Source organism: Gigantopelta aegis, chromosome 14 (genome assembly GCF_016097555.1).
Source record: "Gigantopelta aegis isolate Gae_Host chromosome 14, Gae_host_genome, whole genome shotgun sequence".
NCBI lineage: Eukaryota > Metazoa > Mollusca > Gastropoda > Neomphalida > Peltospiridae > Gigantopelta > Gigantopelta aegis.
Genome location: NC_054712.1, coordinates 43,493,240 through 43,513,937, shown reverse-complemented (window position 1 = coordinate 43,513,937; position 20,698 = coordinate 43,493,240). Strand labels below are relative to the sequence as shown.

At 38.8% G+C, this 20,698-nt stretch overlaps 1 protein-coding gene across 2 annotated transcripts in view; it reads right to left on the bottom strand.

Moving 5' to 3' along the window:
- The window catches only part of LOC121388207 (sal-like protein 3), a 75,238-nt gene that overhangs the window by 33,820 nt on the left and 20,720 nt on the right, over positions 1–20,698 (bottom strand). For both annotated transcript variants that reach the window (XM_041519477.1, XM_041519478.1), the window contains exon 2: positions 12,996–14,045. In XM_041519477.1, coding sequence (XP_041375411.1) covers positions 12,996–14,045 — 1,050 coding nt within the window. The remainder of the gene's footprint in view (positions 1–12,995; positions 14,046–20,698) is intronic.

Below are 20,698 nucleotides of genomic sequence, written 5' to 3'. Positions count from 1 at the left end.
TGAGATGCAATTAATGCCTTGGAGACTTCTGGATGTAACGGAACACTCTGAAGTCATTTCCCCCGATCATTTTTCAGACGTGAATATCATCAGAAACAAACGACATCCAAATTTTCACCCTCATAGAAATAATCTGTTTGAAGCTTGGCGCAACACGGAGCACCATGTTTCTCACCAACACCAGTGATATTAAATCAAATATCAAAGAATCAGAAATGATATCGGTCCAAATGTCAGAGCGGTAGTTATATTTTATCATAACAATTTGTTTCTCATCTTGCAGGCAAAATGTCTGTGAATCTATCAGAATTTGATCCATACACGACCTTAACTATCACAGACTGGCAAACAAATGTATCTTGCCAGGGAAACTGCGTATAAATACTGTTTGGCGGTTTGTGTGAAAAATGACTTCCATACAACAACATCTAAATTGTTACAGGGCAAAACGATGGCATTAACTGACACCTGATATTTCTTTGATTAAATCTTTTATAAATGTGCTAGAAAAACATTTTTTTTTAAATTGATATATGGATCTTTTTTGTCCCTATAAAAGGAAGATAAATAAATTATTACATTTGATATGAGATATTTCTTTCATTAAGTTTGATTTATTTTTTGTATGCTTTAGTTTTATAAAATTGAGTAAAGATATTTTTTTTCTCGTAAAATCAAAAACAAATTAAATTTGATTTTTGTTTTTAAACTGTAGTAGTCATTATGTCAAGATCACTTCATTCACTGCTTCAAAAAATAAAAGACTTCAGAATAAAGCATGTGTGTCATGGGCACAAACCTGTGAGACTTTCTGCAATAATTCAATTAAAATCCAGTCTAGCCTGTGAATTTTTTTAAAACCAAAATGAAGAATATATCTGCTAAAACAAATACATTACCGAAACTCTAGACTTTAATTTTTTTTATTACATGCTAAAAACAATAATTCTAAAACATTAATATTCTTAAAAGACGGATGAAGCAAAAACACAGATGTGAAATTCTAAAACATATTAATATTCTTAAAAGATGGATGAGAAGGCAAAACACAGATGGTAAAACCTAATTTGTGTATATAATTATTTAAAACTGTGTACACTGCCAAACGAAACAAATCCTTTTAACTTTATTTTTTTGGCAACAATCAGTTTTCCATTTGCTCAAATTATTTATTTTCTTTCTGTAACCGGAAAGTGGAATGGGGATTCTCCATCTTCGAAGTGCGGCTTCGGATATCCTCGAAACAACACGCTAGACGACCGGAAAAACGAATGCGAGAGAAACAGTAAGAATGTCGTATTAGCATCTCGGGGTGAAGCGCCCCATCCATGGTGTATTAATCACATGTAGGTCTGCAGGTGTGATATTTAACATGGGGAAATTGACAGCTGTAAATTTCAAGACTCCTACGTTGATGTGTCTTAGCTGTTTCCCCGTTTGATACCTCCCATATTGCTAAACCAAAAAACAAATCATATTTGCAGCTGAAATGCCAGACTCGTTAAAAAACAGAAAAAGACCCCATCCGATTTGTGTTTTTCTAACACTGGTGTTCAAGATGAGATTTTGAAACTGTTAATTGGTGTTTATTAAGAAATGTAGATTTCCTTTAGAGTACAGATTACAAAGCTGAAATGGAAGCCGGTAATAGTGAGGGCTCAGTTTCTCAAATCCTGATAAAGGCTAATTATGGCTTAGAATAATATTTTTTTTTTTTTTTTTAAATATATATAAACATAAACACACACAGACACATTTTTTTTTATTTAGCAATTTATTACAGACGGCTGGCTACCTTAGATTGTTCAAAGTTTCAAAATATCTCTCCAGTTGTTGTTTGTATTGAATTAGTATTTGATTTGGAAATTGTTTTCTTTACAAGTCACAGGCTTTAAAAGGCTTTATTTAGTTGTGGTTATATAGTGTCGAACATATGGTTAAGAACCACTTAGGTAATTAGAGAGAAAACCTGCTACTGCCATGCAATAGGCTACTCTTTTCAGTTAGCAGTAAGGGATCTACATCAGCCAACAGACAGAAGAGTACATAGCACAGGTTTTGTTACACCAGTTGCGGAGCACTGGCTGGAATAAGAAAGAGCTCAATGGGCCAACGTCTTGCTCCTAAGTTGTGATGGCTTAACATCTTCACACTGATCCATTAGAACTCACTCTGAGGTGGAGCCTGTTTCAGGATGTGAACCCAGTACCTACCACACTTAAAATCAATAGCTTAACCAATCAGCTGTCATTGAGATCAATTCATCCAGCTATATGCAGTACCAATATATCTGCCTCCACACACACACATTCTCTCTCTCTCTCTCTCTCTCTCTCTCTCTCTCTCTCTCTCTCTCTCACTCTCACTCTCACTCTCACTCTCACTCTCACTCTCACTCTCACTCTCACTCTCACTCTCACTCTCACTCTCACTCTCACTCTCACTCTCTCTCTCACTCTCTCATGATAAATGAACCAGATAATGAACTGTTTCAGTTAGGCGGTATATATTTCTGTTAGTCAACCATGAACGTCAATTATGTGCATTATGGATCTGATTTCAACCCATACTGGAAATATACACAGACCCCCAAACTCGTTGGTTTGCGAGCCATGATTATGAATAAAGGTCAACTTTGATTTACCCAGCTTTTGACCCAGTAAGCAATTATTTTCCTGCGACCTTCGACCCAAATTTCCATTTAGATTTTGCGTCAATTATAATACTTGCACCGGGCACGTTTGGTGGGTAGACCCAACAAAGACGACTTTCAGATTTATGTCTTTTCCTGTAACCGTGCATGATTTTTAACAACTCGTCAAATACACGAACATCTATTAAGTGACCTCTGACCTGGGTCTCCGCGGAGGAGATACGAACCTGGCAAACTTAGCAACAGGGCGAGGGAGAAAAGGATTATAAGGGGGGACAAGTTGATATTAACAGATGATTTATACGGAGAGGTGCAATTGTCTTCGTGTGAAATGTACATCATAAGAGGCGTGTATTGTGAGGCTGATCGGAGAAACGAGTATAAAGGAATTTAACTGTCGTACATCAAATGTTGTGTATCAAATGTCGTACATCAAATGTCGTGCCAGATTATTGATTATCGCAATGAATGGAAGACAAAAAAGAGAGGGATTTTGCCGTGGAAATCCTCGCTGAATGGAGAAGAACAGTGATATCGAGAATGTAATATATCTTTTTTTCTCAACATTCGGGTCAGCTGTTTTAATATGTAAAGAAATTTACACCGAACAAAGCTTCTGATAGAACTTGGCGAGGTCATCCGTCCATATTTAACAAATGTTTGAGCAAGTCGCTAGGTTTCACACAAGCTTTGACTAGAATAGTACAGTTATATAGTTGATAATTTCTATAAAAAAATATTGTTTTATTCCCCTTAAAGTTTTTAAACGAAACGTTGGGATTTTAAGATAGTTTTTAAGTCAATTTTAATATATATTTTATTTTAAAAAAATAGTTTGTTTTATTTTGTTTAATGCTGACACCACTGGAGCACATTGATTAATAAATCATCGGCTATTGGATGTCAAACATTTGGTCATTCTGACACGTAGTCAGCAGAGGAAACCCGCTACATTTTTTCCTAATGCAGCAAGGTATCTTTTATATGCTTATATATGCACCATCCCACAGACAGGATGGCACATACCACAGCCTTTGATATACCAAGTCGTGGTGCACTGGCTGGAATAAGCACATACTATAGTCTCCATTGCAGAATATGCATGTTCATTTTAACTATTGTCGTGAAACTATTAACGATGTAGTTATATATCTCTGGGAATGATATAAACCAACAAGTGTTGGCTATTAATGATAACGTTATATCTTCCAACTTCAAGGTTAGACTTCTAACAATGGTAGAAGCCAATGACTGTTGGTCATTAATGATACAGCCATACCTTACAAGGTTATCAAGGTTTTTGCTGTCACCTCCATTGGAGGACAGTAGTTCTTTTGATGTATCGTGTAAAACATTTCAAACAACTCACACGCTTTACAGAGTGCAATACATCGGCCTGTCAACACAATATAAAGTTAACAGTGCTCTCGGAAAGAAAGAAAAAAAAAACATATACAAACATAAGTACGTTTTACCTGTTTCTCATGGGACGAAGCGAGTCGTGCGTGAGTAATGCGAACAACACGATAGTGTTTTCATCCGTCGTAAAATAATATTTTATCATAAAGTCTTCAGTGGAAAACACATTTGTGGCTTACTTTGATGTGCACACATAAAAGCGACGACAGAGAGGAGTTACCTTCCCTTGATACTTAAACATGTCAACTCAGCCCGATGATCAAACCGATGATGACTCGCTGGTTTTCAGGGCAATGGGAAGAAGGAAGAAAGATGAAGTAGAGTGTGATGTATAATCTGTTGTCTTGTGCGTCTCAACTAGAGAGACATGTGTAATAACACTGAACCACGTCACACACCTTTGTGTAATTAACTGGTAGGTGGATGGGTGGGTGGATGGATGGAGGGATGGATGGAGGGAGGGATGGATGGAGGGAGGGAGGCAGGGAGGCAGGGATGGATGGATGGATGGATGGATGGATGGATGGATGGGATTTGGGTTTTGGTTGAGTGAGTGGATGGATGGATGGATGGATGGATGGATGGATGGATGGATGGATGGATGGATGGATGGATGGGATTTGGGTTTTGGGTTTTGGTTGGGTGCATGGATGGATGGATGGACGGATGGATTGATAGATGGATGGATCAATGACTGGATGGATGGCTGGATGAATGGATGAATGGATGGATGGAAAGACAGATGGAAAGATGGGTGGATGGATGGATGGGTGGATGGATAGATGGATGGATGGGATTTGGGTTTTGGTTGGGTTAGTGGATGGATGGATGGATGGATGGGATTTGGGTTTTGGTTGGGTTAGTGGATGGATGGATGGATGGATGAATGAATGAATGAATGAATGGATGGATGGATGGATGGATGGATGGATGGATGGATGGATGGATGGATGGATGGATGGATGGATGGATGGATGGATTTTTATGCACTAAAATGATCCTAAAACACAGTAAAACGTTTATAGCATCCACTTCTATACAAAGAGCAAGTGAAAAAAAATTTGTGCACTTTATATATATCTCCTAACCTGCATATAAAAACCACTTGCATACAACAACCACATTTTGAAGGCCATTTGGGTGGCTCACATAGACAGGCTTAACAGTATTAAGAAATAAAATCTTATTTTAAAATTCTGACATTCCAGTTTACTTGACAAAAGATTATCATAAGCCTGTAATGTACACAGGGAAATGTACGTTTCGGCAGGTGTGAAATATACCTCGTACATCACCCCTATCTACAGCCAATCCCGTGTTGGCTCTGACTAAAAAACATACCAGTGACATGATATCATTCTATCTCTATATATATTCACAGCCACCTTTAACAAATATAAACTGCTGTCATGACATTTAGTTAAAATGTAACATTTCACTTTACAGTGAGTGTTAGTTGTTTCTGTGAGGAAGTGGACAACTTGAAGCCCATCCCATGAAAACCAGTTATTTATACATCTGTGTAATTATTCATTTCTAAATATATACATATAATAATGTGTGTACCATCTGACTATAAAGAGTTATTAACATCATTAACAAGGTTGTCAGGGCTGCACCTAATGTAAAATAACTGGATTCTGCCTCCCAATAACTTTGTAGGAACAAAAAGAAAAAAATATCTATCTATCTATATATATATACTCTTCAAAAAAAGAAACACAAAAGGGTACAAATGGGTTATAACTCCAATTTTATGTTTCCTACCGGTTCATGCTTTGTGAATATAAGGTCATTGCATGTCCCAAACACATTCCCACGGTTACATTCGATAAAACGCAGCTACTGTACAATAAAGTTCCAAAATGTGAATATTCGCAAAAACGCAGCCACGTGCAAACCATGTCACCACTGCACGTGCGTTGTCTGCACATGCAACATGAACACCGACAGTATAAAAGTGCAGGGTGTTCACTTGCCTGGCCTCTGTATCTGGCCGACAGTTGACAATCCAGGACATGCCACGTCTCAGTGAACCGCAGAGAAACAATGCCATCGGCCGACTAGACGCAGGCGAATCCAGAACGGCCGTTGCCAGGGCATTCCATGTGTCCCCAAGCACCATCTCCAGACTGTGGGACCGTTACCAGCAACATGGATCAACACGTGACCTCCCTAGATCCGGTCGACCACGGGTCACTACCCCCGGGCAGGACCGCTGCATCCGGGTACGCCACCTTCGGGAACGATTGACTACTGCCACCTCCACAGCCGCAGCAATACCAGGTTTGCGCAGGATATCCGACCAGACCGTACGGAACCGCCTACGTGAGGTAGGAATTCGTGCCAGACGTCCAGTTCGAGGTGTCATCTTAACACCACAACACCGTCGACTCCGACTGCAGTGGTGCCAGATTCATCGACAATGGCCTCAACTGCGATGGAGACAGGTGTGGTTCAGTGACGAGTCCCGATTTCTGCTCCGACGTCATGATGGAAGATGTCGCGTGTATAGGCGTCGTGGTGAACGTTATGCGGCAAACTGCATGCAGGAAGTGGACAGATTCGGCGGGGGTAGTGTCATGGTGTGGGCAGCCATCTCACACACTGGCAGAACTGACCTGGTCCACGTGCAGGGCAACCTGAATGCACAGGGCTACATTGACCAGATCCTCCGGCCACACATCGTTCCAGTTATGGCCAACGCCAATGCAGTGTTCCAACATGACAACGCCAGGCCTCACACAGCACGTCTCACAACGGCTTTCCTACAGAACAACAACATTAATGTCCTTCCTTGGCCATCGATATCACCGGATTTGAACCCAATTGAGCATCTATGGGACGAGTTGGACCGACGCCTCCGACAGCGACAACCACAGCCCCAGACCCTGCCCGAGCTGGCAGCAGCCTTGCAGGCCGAGTGGGCCACCATCCCCTGGGACGTCATCCGTACTCTGGTTGCTTCAATGGGCAGGCGGTGCCAGGCAGTTGTCAACACACGCGGAGGCCACACCCGGTATTGACTCCAGATGACCTTGACCTTGGTGGTGTGTCCTATCACTTACTCACAATGGACTAGAGTGAATTGTGAACAATCCTGCAACATTTGGTAATTATCGGACTCACCATTCAATAATTAAATCAATTCTCCAAATGTTACGACAATGTGGTTTTGCGTTTCTTCTTTTGAAGAGTATATATATATATATATATATATATATATATATATATATATATATATATATACAGGGCTTCTAGATTATGGTAGCCCCCACTCCCATGGCTAGTGATATTCAATGTTGGGTTAGTAAGTAACTACAATTGCCACTCCCAACGGTTAGTGAAAATAAAAATGTCAAATGTTGCAGTTAAGTCTATTTTGTAAATATGAATAACCTGACCCCAACCCAACCTCCAATGTTAGTGTTTTTAAGCTTTATCTCTCTCTTTAGGTGACATATCTGATTATTACTATTATTTAGTAAAATTGTATTCACTTAAAAGTAAAGTAGGACTACTGAATTTTTAATTGTGGCTAGTAAAAAAATTTAATCACTGATCCCATGGCTAGTGGATTTTTTTTAATTTCTAGAAGCCCTGATATATAAGTTATTTATGTAGCTTGGGCTACTTCAATATTTAGGGTGAAGTTTAACAGCAACACTAGAACACATTGATTTAATAATCATCGGCTATTAGTAATTCTGACATATAGTCTTAGTGAGAAAACCCACTATATTTTTCCATTACCGTATATCTTCACCTATAAGTCAAAATTTGTTTTACCAAAAAATTATTTTATAACTTGGGGGGGGGGGGGGGGGGGGGGGGGGGGGGGGGGGGGGGGGGGGGGGGTAAAAGAGGGTAAAAAAAGTTCACCCTTATCCCTTATATGCACTTTATCACAGACAGGACAGCACATAACACAGCTTTTGATATACCAGTCATGATGCACTGGGAAAAAAACTAATCAGAAATTGGGTGCAGTGAGGTGATTCGATCCTACAATGCAAGCATTTCAGGTGAGCACTCTAGCAACTGAGCTACATCTGCCTGTTAAGCACACTGGATTTACACACACTAATATTCTAAACAAGAAAATATATTTTATTTGGTAATTTTACTCTTTAAAATGGGGGGTGGGACGTAACCCAGTGGTAATGCGTTCGCTTGATGCACAGTCAGTCTAGGATCGATCCCCGTCGGGGGACCCATTGGGTTATTTCTCGTTCCAGCTAGTGCTCCACAACTGGTATAACAAAGGCCATGGTATGTACTATCCTGTCTTTGGGATGGTGCATATAAAAGATCCCTTGCTGCCAATCAAAAAGAGTAGCCCAAGAAGTGGCGACAGCAGGTTTCCTCTCTCAATATCTGTGTGGTCCTTAACCATATGTCTGACGCCAAATAACCGTAAATAAAAAAAAAACATTTCCTTTTCTTCCTTCCTTCTTTAAAATGGTAAAAATCTGACTCATTAAGTTGATATTAAAACAACAACATGTAATTATATTTATGTATATTTCATAGCACAAAACATACAAAGTGAAACATACATTTAATATCAACCAGCTGACAGGCTAATAGTTTCATAGCCATTTCATCCCCGATGTGTCACTGTCGCTATTTATCTACTCACATATTAGTTAGTTGTGAGGGTTCCCTCGTACTATCAATATATGTCGTGTAATTCTGACTGTCTGCCAAGCGAAATGTATCCCAGTTTTGTTGACATTCATGTTTTATATTAAATGTAATTCACTGTCATACTTGAGCATGCCTTTTAAGCTGTTAGCTGTATATCATTTGATTTTTGAGGCAAAAAAAACGAAAGAAAGAAAGAAAAAAAAGAAGAAGAAAAAAAAAAAAAAAAAAAAAAAAAAAAAAACGGTTGATTACTTCTATAGAGTTTAAACTACTGCTATTTGGGGTCTAACACAGGGCTCAAAATTAACAACTTTTATGACAGTCATTGCCTCATACAGCTGTGATATGAGATGCCCAATAAGAAATGCTGTTGGTCAGGAGCTTTACTAATGGAAGTTGGGGGGGGGGGGGGGGGGTTGCTGTTTAAGTTGTGTTTATTTGTTACATAAGTTAATAGCTTAAAAGAGCTGTAGACAAGCTTAAAGGAACTGTAGGTGAGCATTCAAAGGCCGTGGAATGTGCTATCCTGTCTGTGGGATGGTGCATACAAAAGATCCCTAGCTACTATTGGAAAAATGTTCTCTTCTCTAAATTGTCAGATTACCAAAATGATTGACATCCAATAGCTGATTATTAAAGCTGAGGGAGACTACCTGGACAACTACAACGACTCTCCAGAAGAAGCTGTATGGCACAAGAAGTGATCTACAGAGAACATCATTCATAGTCACTGTTGGCCTTGACATATAGTCAACAAGCGAACGAAAAGAAGAAGAAGCTGATTATTAGTAAGTGGATGTCCTGTAGCTGTGTCGTTAAAACCCCAACATGTTTAACCTTTGATATACGGCCATCACAACCAGTTAATTCTTACATCTAGATGAATCCTCCCTAAATATCCCAAGCTCTTTAACAATTAACCATCCTATACCAATGCGGACATCAAAAGCACAGCAAACAAAGTGACCAGTTTTGCGAAATCTCGAAAAACCATAAATCATATTTGTCTACCAGCCTTACGTTCCCATCCCGCGCTTTATCCCATCTTAAAATCTAACCACCCCAGCCAATAAGTTGGTCCAACATCCAAGCGCAGGCAACTTAAATGGCCATGCCCAATCAGCCATTAGGAACACGAGATTAACTTTTTTCTACTTAAATAAACTCGTCACTGTTTGACTTGTCCAGTGAGAATCATCAAGTCAACACGACCGCAGTGTTTGATCTTCCAACATGTCGGCCATTCTCGACCAGGCTCGTACTGTGGAGCGAATAAACATTACTTATGCGAGTGAATGTTTTAATACACACGACAAACACACCGTATTACAAATGAATGCCACGTTTGTAAGAAACGGATTAGGTTAAGTTAACACGCATGACGAGATCGTGAACAGGAAGTCAGAGTCGGATTTACGGAACTTTTCAATTCAATCATCGAATTGTTGTTGTTTTGTCAGAAACAGAAAAGAAAAAGAAATCCTCTGTGGGTTTATGTGGCACTGGGTAAATCAGTCCCAACATTGTTTTATGATTTCATCTTAAATATTGTTCTTGTAACATAGCATGAAGTAGTTTGTGTTCTGGGTTTAAAAGTTAAAGTATATTATTTCTCCATGGTGTATTCTTAACGTTTTGTCAATTCATTTTGTGGCTTGTAACTTAATATTTGTCAGTTAAAATATATGTCAATTTTGCATTTTTAAAATTGTAATTAGCAAATGAGTGTAATATATAACATGATTTAGTTCACTGTAGCCAAGGATTCTTAAAAAGTTAAAGTGTTGTTTTATTTAACAATTTCTCGCTCCAGCCAGTGCACCACGACTGGTATGTCAAAGGCCGTGGTATGTGCTAGCCTGTCTATGGGATGGTGCAGATAAAAGATCCCTTGCTGCTAATCGAAAAGAGTAGCCAATGAAGTGGCGAAAGTGGGTTTCCTCCTTCAATATCTGTGTGGTCCTTAACCATGTCTGACGCCATATAACCATACAAAAAAAAAAAGTATAATAATTATTATTTTCTTCCTTCCTTCTTTAAAATGGTAAAAATCTGACTCATTAAGGCAACACACAAAATACTGGATTTAGGCACGAAGGAAAAAAACAACAACATGTAATTATATTTAACCATAAATAAAATATGTTGAGTGCATAACAGGTCATCGATTCACTGATCATTAGATATTGGATGTAAAACATTTAATAATTATGACACAGTCATCAGAAAAAACTCACTACATTTTTCATATTAGCAGCAAGGGATCTTTTATATGCACTTTTCCACAGAGAGGATAGCACATATTACGGCCTTTGATAGACCAGTCATAGGATATTGGTTGGGATGGGAGGGGAAAAAAATAAAAATGATTATTTTATTTTTTAAACATCAATTTGTCATTAACATTATTAACATATAGGTATGTGTTAAATTTATAACCTACACTTTCTTTCACAACTACCAGACATAATACATGCAATAAATAATTTAAATTTTTAATCCGTTATGTGACAACTAAACATTTTCACTGATAATAAATTCATGAATCTCCAACCAGGATTTCTTCTGAATAATGTTTCCACTATAGCTTATGCAAAATCAAATAAATAAAACATTCTTGAAACAAACTGTCAAACCTGCTCCACAGGCCACCTTGAGTAAGCAACCACCTGTATTAAGAGACCACTTCATTTTGCCAAATGAGACATGTATTAAACAGCCACCTCCATATGTGACTATATAATATAGCTATGACTGTAAATGCTACTTGTTTTAAAAAAAAAATGCTAATCTTTTTTCGATCCTGCAATCCAGTATTTACATTATGCAGGCAGACATATCAAATTGTGTGATGTATATTATGAACAATATAAAACATTTTTGTCTTCTGTAAAGTGAAAAAAAAAAAAAAAAAAAACTCCACGTTGAAGGATGATTCAGTTTCATACTTGTTTGGTGTTTACGCATCAATAAGAATTCATGCTAAGCCGTTTTAAAGGGACATTCCGAGTTTGCTGCATTGTAAGATGTTTCCAAATAATAAAATAGTTCAATGATTAAAGTTACATATTAAATATATTTTCTTGTTTAGAATATCAGTGTCTGTATATTCAATGTGTTTCTGGTCGTCTTAATATTTGTATGAAGTCCAAACTGGATTTTGTCTTCAAATACTTTTGTATGTACGATAAAACAATTGTTCAGGAAATCAAATTAAATTTAACCTAGTACAAATATTAGAATGATCAGAAACATGTTTAATATACAGCCACTAATATTTTATGCAGAAAAATATATTTGATATGTAATTACAGTTGAAACACAGTCTCTGTCGATAACATCTTAAAAATTACAACAAACTCAGGAATGTCCCTTTAAAAGAACAACATCTTTATGTGTGGGGATTTTGTTTTTTTGTGTCTGGGTTTTTTTTCAATGTTTATTCTCCGGAGATGTTATACAAACTGAATCCTGACATATTCAATTCCGTTATCATTTCACCTTCTTGTAATTCATTTAAATTCTATGTCTCAGTGATTGAAAAAAACCCATATCTCATGTCGGCTAATAACCAAATAATGTTTGATTAAGCAAAGAAAATCCATTTGACTTACAGCTAATATCTCAGATTATTCAATTAAAGAAATATTTCATTTCACATATAAGATCCTTAGAAAAAAAAGAAAAAAAACCTCTTTTTTTTTTTAAATATTCCAGAAGAGTTAAATCTTAAATTTAATTTTATCCATAGAGCTAAAAATTTATTTTAATTTCTCAATTATTGTCTGTATCACATTAGATGAAGTTTTGTTTTCTCAATTACAAATTAATTATTATAAGACATATTACAATAGAAAGATGTTTCATATATTACAAAATATTACAAATCAGTACAGCTGGTACTCATAACCATTATTTCTCACAATAATATGCATTTTTAATAATAAGAAAAATGCATTTTGTGTTATTAAAAACACCAGGAAGATCAAAAACACTTCAGGTGTATCGAAATGGATAATCTAAACAACAAAATGTAACTAAAGTCAATTCAATTATCAAAAATGGCTCTAATAGTGAAAAATATATTGTAATATTTAAAAACTAGGCTCGGTCACTTTAAATAAATACGTTTTTAAAAACTAAAATATCACCACAACACTAGGGTCTGTCATTTAAAAAAAATGCCTTTCTAAAAACAAAAATATCACCATCAACATTAATATTCCAAATATTTTCTTTGTAAATAAAATGAAATGTAAAAAGTAAAACTTACTTGTTCCTCTGTGTCTGATCTCGGGAGAGTTCGGCGTGGGAGGTAGAACTGCCGTGGCTGGAAGCGCCGTCTCTTTCGGAAGTTTACTAAGCGCCACTGTCCCTGCCGATGACAATGCTGATGATGATGACAATGATGATGACAGTGGAGTAGATGAAACCACTGGTGGCGATGTGCTTTTGACGACACCATCACCGCTGTTGCTGACTTCCTTCTGCATGGACAACAATTCCTCGCCTTCCTTCCCAGCAGGCTCTGGTGTTTTGGGAGTGTCCACTTTCGGTGTCGGGGGTGTGGACACTGTAGGGGGGAGTCTGTTGTGTGCCGCGTTCAACATCATCATGGCGGCTGGCGATGGGGTCATGCCGCTCATGAGCTGCTGCTGCAGCTGCTGTATGAGCTGTAGCTGGACCAGCTGCTGCTGCTGCAGGTTGTACAATGTCGCGCTCATCACGGCAACATCCTGCGGCATCATGTTGTTCTCGGCAAACTGCGCCACCGCGGCCTTCGTGGCGGGCAACGGCTCAATGGTGACGTTGTTGTTGTTGGGCAGGAAAAGGTGGGGCAGCTGAGACATGAGGTCCAGCTTGGACTGACCCATCATCATCATCCCGGGGTCCTTCTTCCCATCCACGTAATCCTCCTCCTCCCCCTCCTCCTCATTGGACAGATCCTCCTCACCCTCCCCCTTCCCCCCACTCAGCTCGCCAAACTCATCCTCCGAGACGTCCATGTTGGCAATGGCATTGTTGGCGATCTCGTCATTGATGTTGATGTTGCTCTCCCCGTCAGACATGTCGTCGTCCTCATCATCCTCATCATAGGGTGGAGGGTTCAGGGGGGACTTCTCCCCCGCGTCGTCCGCGACGACATGTTTCGGTGGCCGGTCATCGTCGTCAAACATCACGACGACCCGCTTCTCCATGCACGTCTTCTGGTGGGACACAAAGTGTTTGGGGTCGAGGAATTCCGCACAGCATTTCTCACAGACGTGGACGTCATTGTCATTGGCAATGATGGAGTCGGTGGTGTCATCAGCGAGGGCGCTTCCTGTAATAACAAAATACAATGGTTAAAATTTGATAGCAAAATTAAAAAAGAAATTTGATGACACTTTTGTGTCTAGCATACTGTTCTATCAATAAGACTTAGAGACACACAGCAAGCAGTTTGTTTCTTTTGTTTAATGACACCACTAGAGCACATTGATTGATTAATCATCAGCTATTGGATGTCAAACATTTGGTATTTCTGACTCATAGTCATCACAGGAAACCCGTTACATTTTTCCTAATGCAGCAAGGGATCTCTTATATGCACCATCCCACAGAAGGATGGCACATACCATGGCCTTTGATATATCAGTCGTGGTGCACTGGCTGGAATAATTTCTATAAGCTCTGACCGAAACATTTGGTAATTCTGACTCGTAGTCATCAGAGGAAACCGGCTACATTTTTTGTTTTTCTTATGCAACAAGGGATCTCTTATATGCACTATCCCACAGACAGGATGGCCTTTGACATATCAGTCATGGTGCACTGGCTGGAATAATTTCTATAAGCTCTGACCGAAACATTTTGGTAATTCTGATCCCATGACTGATTGCGCCTCCGGCGAGTACTAAGGACTAGTGGTTAAACCATTGGCATTCAAGTCGATAGGTGCTTAGTTTGTCTGGAGGAGGGGGCATTTAATTATAAATTAAAGGCATATTGTTACAGACCACTGACCTGTCACATGGCTTAACAAAGTATTACTTAAATATATATATATTTGATTTGTCTCTAAATGTACGGTACTTTATTCAACCATCTACGCAACCACCATACTCAACTTATTAACGATATTTTGTAAAAATAATTGAATTATTGCAATGGTCCATAATTCAAACACTAACATTGCTGAGAGGGTTGACATGGATTTTACTCCATCATGATGTAGTTAAAGTGATGCAATAGCTAGATTTGGTCTGTAAAAATTAATACAATTTTTATTTATTATTCATTAAAAGAGACAGTATGCCTTTAAGACCTTTCACATTTTACTTTAGGGGGAGCCAGGGCATAATCTCAAAACAACCGATACATCCGTCTACTATTGCGCTTCTCACGTCTATGTTTGTGTTACATCCAACTTGGCATTAAAAAGTTTGTTTGATTTATTCATCACTGGCTATTGGATGTCAAAAAACATTTTTCATGAGTTGTAAGGGATCTTTTATATGCACCATCCCACAGACAGGATAGCACATACCACAGCCTTTGATATACCAGTCATGGTGCACTGGCTAGAATGATAAAAATCCCAAAGGGCCCTCCGATGGGGATTGATCCTAAACTGACCGTGCATCAAGTAAGCGCATTACCACTGACTGGGCTACGTCCTGCCCTAACTGGGCATTAAACCAGGAAGCCATCACGGTCACCGATGTAAAAGAAGAAGAAATATTTTATTTAACGACGCACTCAACACATTTTATTTACAGTTATATGGCATCAGGCATATGGTTACGGACCACAGAGATATTGAGAGAGGAAACTCGCTGTCACCACTTCATGCCTACTCTTTTCGATAAGCAGCAAGGGATCTTTTATATGCACCATCCCACAGACAGGATAACAAATACCATGGCCTTTGATATACCAGTGGTGCACTGGCTGGAACGAGAAATAGTCTAATGGGATCGATCCCAGACTGACCGTGCATTGAGCGAGCGCTTTACCACTGGGCTACGTCCCGCTCCTGGAAGCCGTCAAGGTCGCCGATGTAAAGTGCGCTGATTACAGCATGTTGGCCGGCACCAATAAAACCACAATCATATCGAAAGCTCATAATAATCTCAATTACATAAAATAACGAGCCACGTAAATATCTCTAATATTTCTCAAATAACCCGTCTTTTTACTTTTATTGTCATAAAACTGGCACGTCTCCCAGACGTGTTATTTGTTACCGTGGCAACACAAACCGTTTATGATGAATGGTGTATTCCATATCGAAAAATAGACTCAATTGCTGTATAAATTCTCGGCTCTTCCTCAATAAAAAGTGACTTATTGTAAAAGTGGTATTGTTTAGCTGACAGTAAATGCAGTAATATTTGAATCCCCGTTTTTGATAAGTTGAAATCACTGTTATTGTTCGGCAGATGGGTTTCGGATAATGGCACCAATTTCAGTATCTACCAGACAACAGATGTCACTTCTAGCAGGACATCTACAGGCGAATATTTTAATATCTTAATCACACTGTTTTGGTTTCCTGTCATAATTCACAGTCCCGACTGAATTGAAAAATCATGAAAAACATGCTGAGGTAAATCAATAGACTTGGTGTCTCTCTGTCTGTCTGTCTGTATCTCTGTCTGTCTGTCTGTCCATATATCTGTCTGTCTGTCAGACAATATGTCTGTCCATGTATCTGTCTGTGTCTGTCCATCTGTCTGTCTGTCTCTGTAATAGTCTCATTATTAATTAAAAAATAGTGATCACCATTCATATCTTTTCATATTCATATATCTGTCTATCCATCCATCCTTCCATCTGTCCATCTGGGTGTTTGTCCTTTCTTTCTTATATGATGCATCCATCTCTATTTGGTTCATTCATCCATCCATCCATCTGCCCATCCAGCCATCCATCCATCCATCCATCCGTCCATCCATCAATGTCTATTTATTTCACAGCCCACACAAGCAACACAGTTTAAATAGTTAATGTGTTTCCGTGTAACAAAACCCTGAATACCCACCCAAGTGATTAATATTTTATAACTAGGGAGAATAAAATAACACACACTTTCTCAAGTACGTATCAGTGTACCCAGACCCACTCCGGGTCCATGGCAGCCAATTCCCAGTGTCCACGGTGAAAAGAACGACACTTATGTAACTGACGACGACGCTGGGGGATTTTTAAACTTGCATCTGTCGTCTTTTCGCTGACAAAACTCAAGTTGTTTTTCATCGTACAATGCACGTCTTTAATATCACACTTTTATCACCAATACTTAAAAAGTTTCAACAGTTCAAAAAAAAAAAGTACTTGAAAGTGTAATTTGGTTTTCCTCTCCGATCGCAATAGACAGTGAATCATTCTGGGGGGTCGCACAATGCATATATTTCACCAATCATTGTGTCACGCCCTCTCATCTATTGCACAAACATCTGCAGACGGATTTGGTAATCATATCATTTTCATATTATTCAAATCCCCATAGAAATGTGTGTGTCAAATTTCATATTTTCTTTTTCTCTTCATTCAGACTCGGCAATCAAACTAAGACCAAAAGCAAACGCAGCAAAAAACTACCATTTGTTCACTTGTGTTTGTCCTTTCAGCATTGAGCAAGGTGTCTGTTCAGAATTATGAATACATTTTCTCACATGTGAAAAACCTCTCAACTCGTTTAATAAGTTGCCGTCGACAACGTCGTCTTTCCAGACTGCAGGGAACAAAGAAGCAAAATTCCCAAGGGTGGTTATCAGAGGAGACTCAAGATTTCAAGGGAGGATCTGGTGGGGATCTGGTGGGGATCCAGGAAATTAGAATTGCATTTGAAGAATATATGGGTGAAGTTTAGACAGTTGTTTTGCAAGGGCAAATTTGGTAGAAATCATTTCATAAAGGTGGATTTTGAGGAGATTATTTTCTACATTTGCCAAACATGGATATACAGTTATGTTATGTTACTCCATCCAGCTAGCAACAGATAATTTTGATATACACTTATCCTGGTTTCTGAAAACTGCAAGAACAATAGTTTTGATTACATGTCAATCGTGTAAGTCTAACTTTGTGTGATAAATGTTTTGTTTGCGTATTAAAATTTAGGACATCATTTAGTTGCTTCATCAGGACAGCTTATAAATGGAAACATTAAATAGATTATCTGAATTTGCGTCTGCAAGGAAAGGAAGGAAATGTTTTATTTAACGACGCACTCAACACATTTTATTTATGGTTACATGGCGTCAGACATATGGTTACGGACCACACAGATATTGAGGGAGGAAACTCACTGTCGCCATTTCATGGGCTACTCTTTTCGATTAACAGCAAGGGATCTTTTATATGCTCCATCCCATAGACAGGATAGCACATACCACGGCCTTTGATGTACCAGTCATGGTGCACTGGCGGGAGCGAGGAATTTGTGTTTGTGTAACTCAAAAACGGTTTATGCCAATTTCCATTTCTCAGAAGGCTGTTATATGTATTTTTCAAACACAGGACAGCACATACCAGGATGTAAAACAAGTCATGTAGTACTGGTTGCAATGGGAAAATCATCCTACCAGTTTAGTGATTGTTACTGAAACCCACCAGGGGGAAGATCACACACACAAAAAAAAATCTTGTACCATTTTTAACCATTTTAACATATACCACAGCCTCTGATACAATAGTAAAAAACACACATTTGGAATAGAAAATTAATGTCAGTCTTGGAAAATCTCTACTAATGAAATTTATCCAGTACATTTGCACTATTCACACAATAAAAAGTGTTCACCCCAACAAGTGAGATCCATTCTGAAACGAACTCATAAACACCACCACCACCACCACCACTACCACACACACTAATGGCTCCCCCCAACAAACCTATTTCCCACCCTTGTAACCCCCACCACCACCACCACCATCCAACAAACCAGCTACCTCCCTCCCAACCATCAGTTCAGGTAAATAACTGGCCACTTATTGAGTTCCCTGGAGTGTGTCGTTTTCAAGTAGCTCAGCAAACAGCACCATGTAATGTACAACAGTAAGGTGTAATCTACGACAGATATCCCACACCCAGACATTGACTACTGATAATAAGACACCCACATCAAACACCCTCCTTACTGCTCCACTCAATTCCTTTCAATCATTTATGAAATGATAATCATATTTGGTTATCCGGATGCTAAATCTGTAAGCTGCGTCCCTCGTTCTTTGTATTCAGTGACGATCGGGTACACATTTTCTATGTTACACATCACAGGCAGTATTGTCATTGTTGTCAATGACACGGTGTAATGTACACTGCCCAGTGTATTTGTCAGCTTTATTGGTTGAGATGTCCTTGTAAAGGTTGTTTCATGGGGTTCCACAATGGTGGCAGAAGTGTAAACACAAATCTTATAACAACCCAATGTTGTTCTCCATTTCAAATGACACTTGTCTAAAATCAGGAAGGTATCAGGGTGGAGTATGGATAAGAAAGGGTGAGATGTAACATAGGTTGCTTTTTTTACAACAGTGACAGCAGTGTAAACATGATTCTCCAACAGGAAGGATCAGGGTGGAGTGGGGTGAGAGGGGAAGAGGGTGAGACATAAAGCAGATATCATGGGTTCTAATAATGGCGGCAGTATAAAAAAAAAAAGTTCTCTGACAGGAAGGATCAGGGTGGGGTGGGTGGGTGGGTGGATGTGAGAGAGCAAGTTAAGAAAGAAGGCTCACAGAGTTTGGCAATGGTGGCAGTAAACACCATTCTGTAACAACTCAATGATGTTCTTAGTCTCTGTTATGAGATTGGGGGGTTGGGGGTTGGGGAGTGTTTAGGGATGGTGGGGTGGGATGTAAGAGGGTGAGATGCAATGAGATTCACCAAGACATTAGGTGGGGTGGGGTGGGGTGGGGTGGGGTGGGGTGGTTTACTGGGGTGGGATGGACAAGACTGGATGATGGTGATATATCTATAATACGGAGATCTCAGATGATTCAGTAATGGTGGCAGTAGTGTAAACTCAATTCTGTAAGAACTCAATGCTGATTTTTATACACATGTGTTGCTCTTTTCCTGTAAAATACATTTGGAGCTAATTTATAGGTTTTAGCAAGACAGTCAGCGCTAGCACCATGCCAATTATTTTAATTTGGCAAAATAATTTCATGTAATAATTAGAAAATTTGTTTCTCATTTTCATTATTATTCATACTTACCTAGTGCTAGCACAACAAATATGCTATTCAACCTTCACACTGCAGAATTCTCTCCCTTGCCGGATATGCGTAATGCTATCCTTGCATGGGCTACTTGTAACCCCATTCTTGGTTATTGGATGTCAAACATATGGTAATTTTGACACAGTTATAGAGAGGAAACCCGCTACATTTTTCCATTAGTAGCAAGGGATCTTTTATATGCACCATCCCATAGACAGGATAGCAAATACCACAGCCTTTGATAGACCAGTCGTGATGTACTGGCTGAACGATAAATAGCCCAATGGGGCCACCGACGGGGATCGATCCTAGACCAACCGTGCATCAGGCTACGTCCCATCCTAGTAAACAAAGTGGCTACAATATTTGCTCTTTGGCTAATAAAATGTTCCTGAAATTAACATTTTAATTATTTTCAAGGAAATATACTATACTATACATTCTTGGTTCAAAGCATATTTGTTGTGCTAGCACAGTAAGCTGAATAAGACTATTGACATTTTTTTTACAATATTACTGGGTCTCTGCAATGTTTGAAGTTTAATAGATAATTTGGAGAAATATTCGGCTAACCCAGAGTTAGCCATGACAGTGTAAGTGGTGTGTAATTTAATGGCATAAAGCTGTAAAAGGCAAACATATTTTTTACACTGATTACAGGGATGGTCCTCGGTTGTTGTGACATGTTTACGACTATCGGATCCTTTATGATGACTAAAATTACATATTTAAGATATTTTCCTCTTTAGAATATCAGTATCT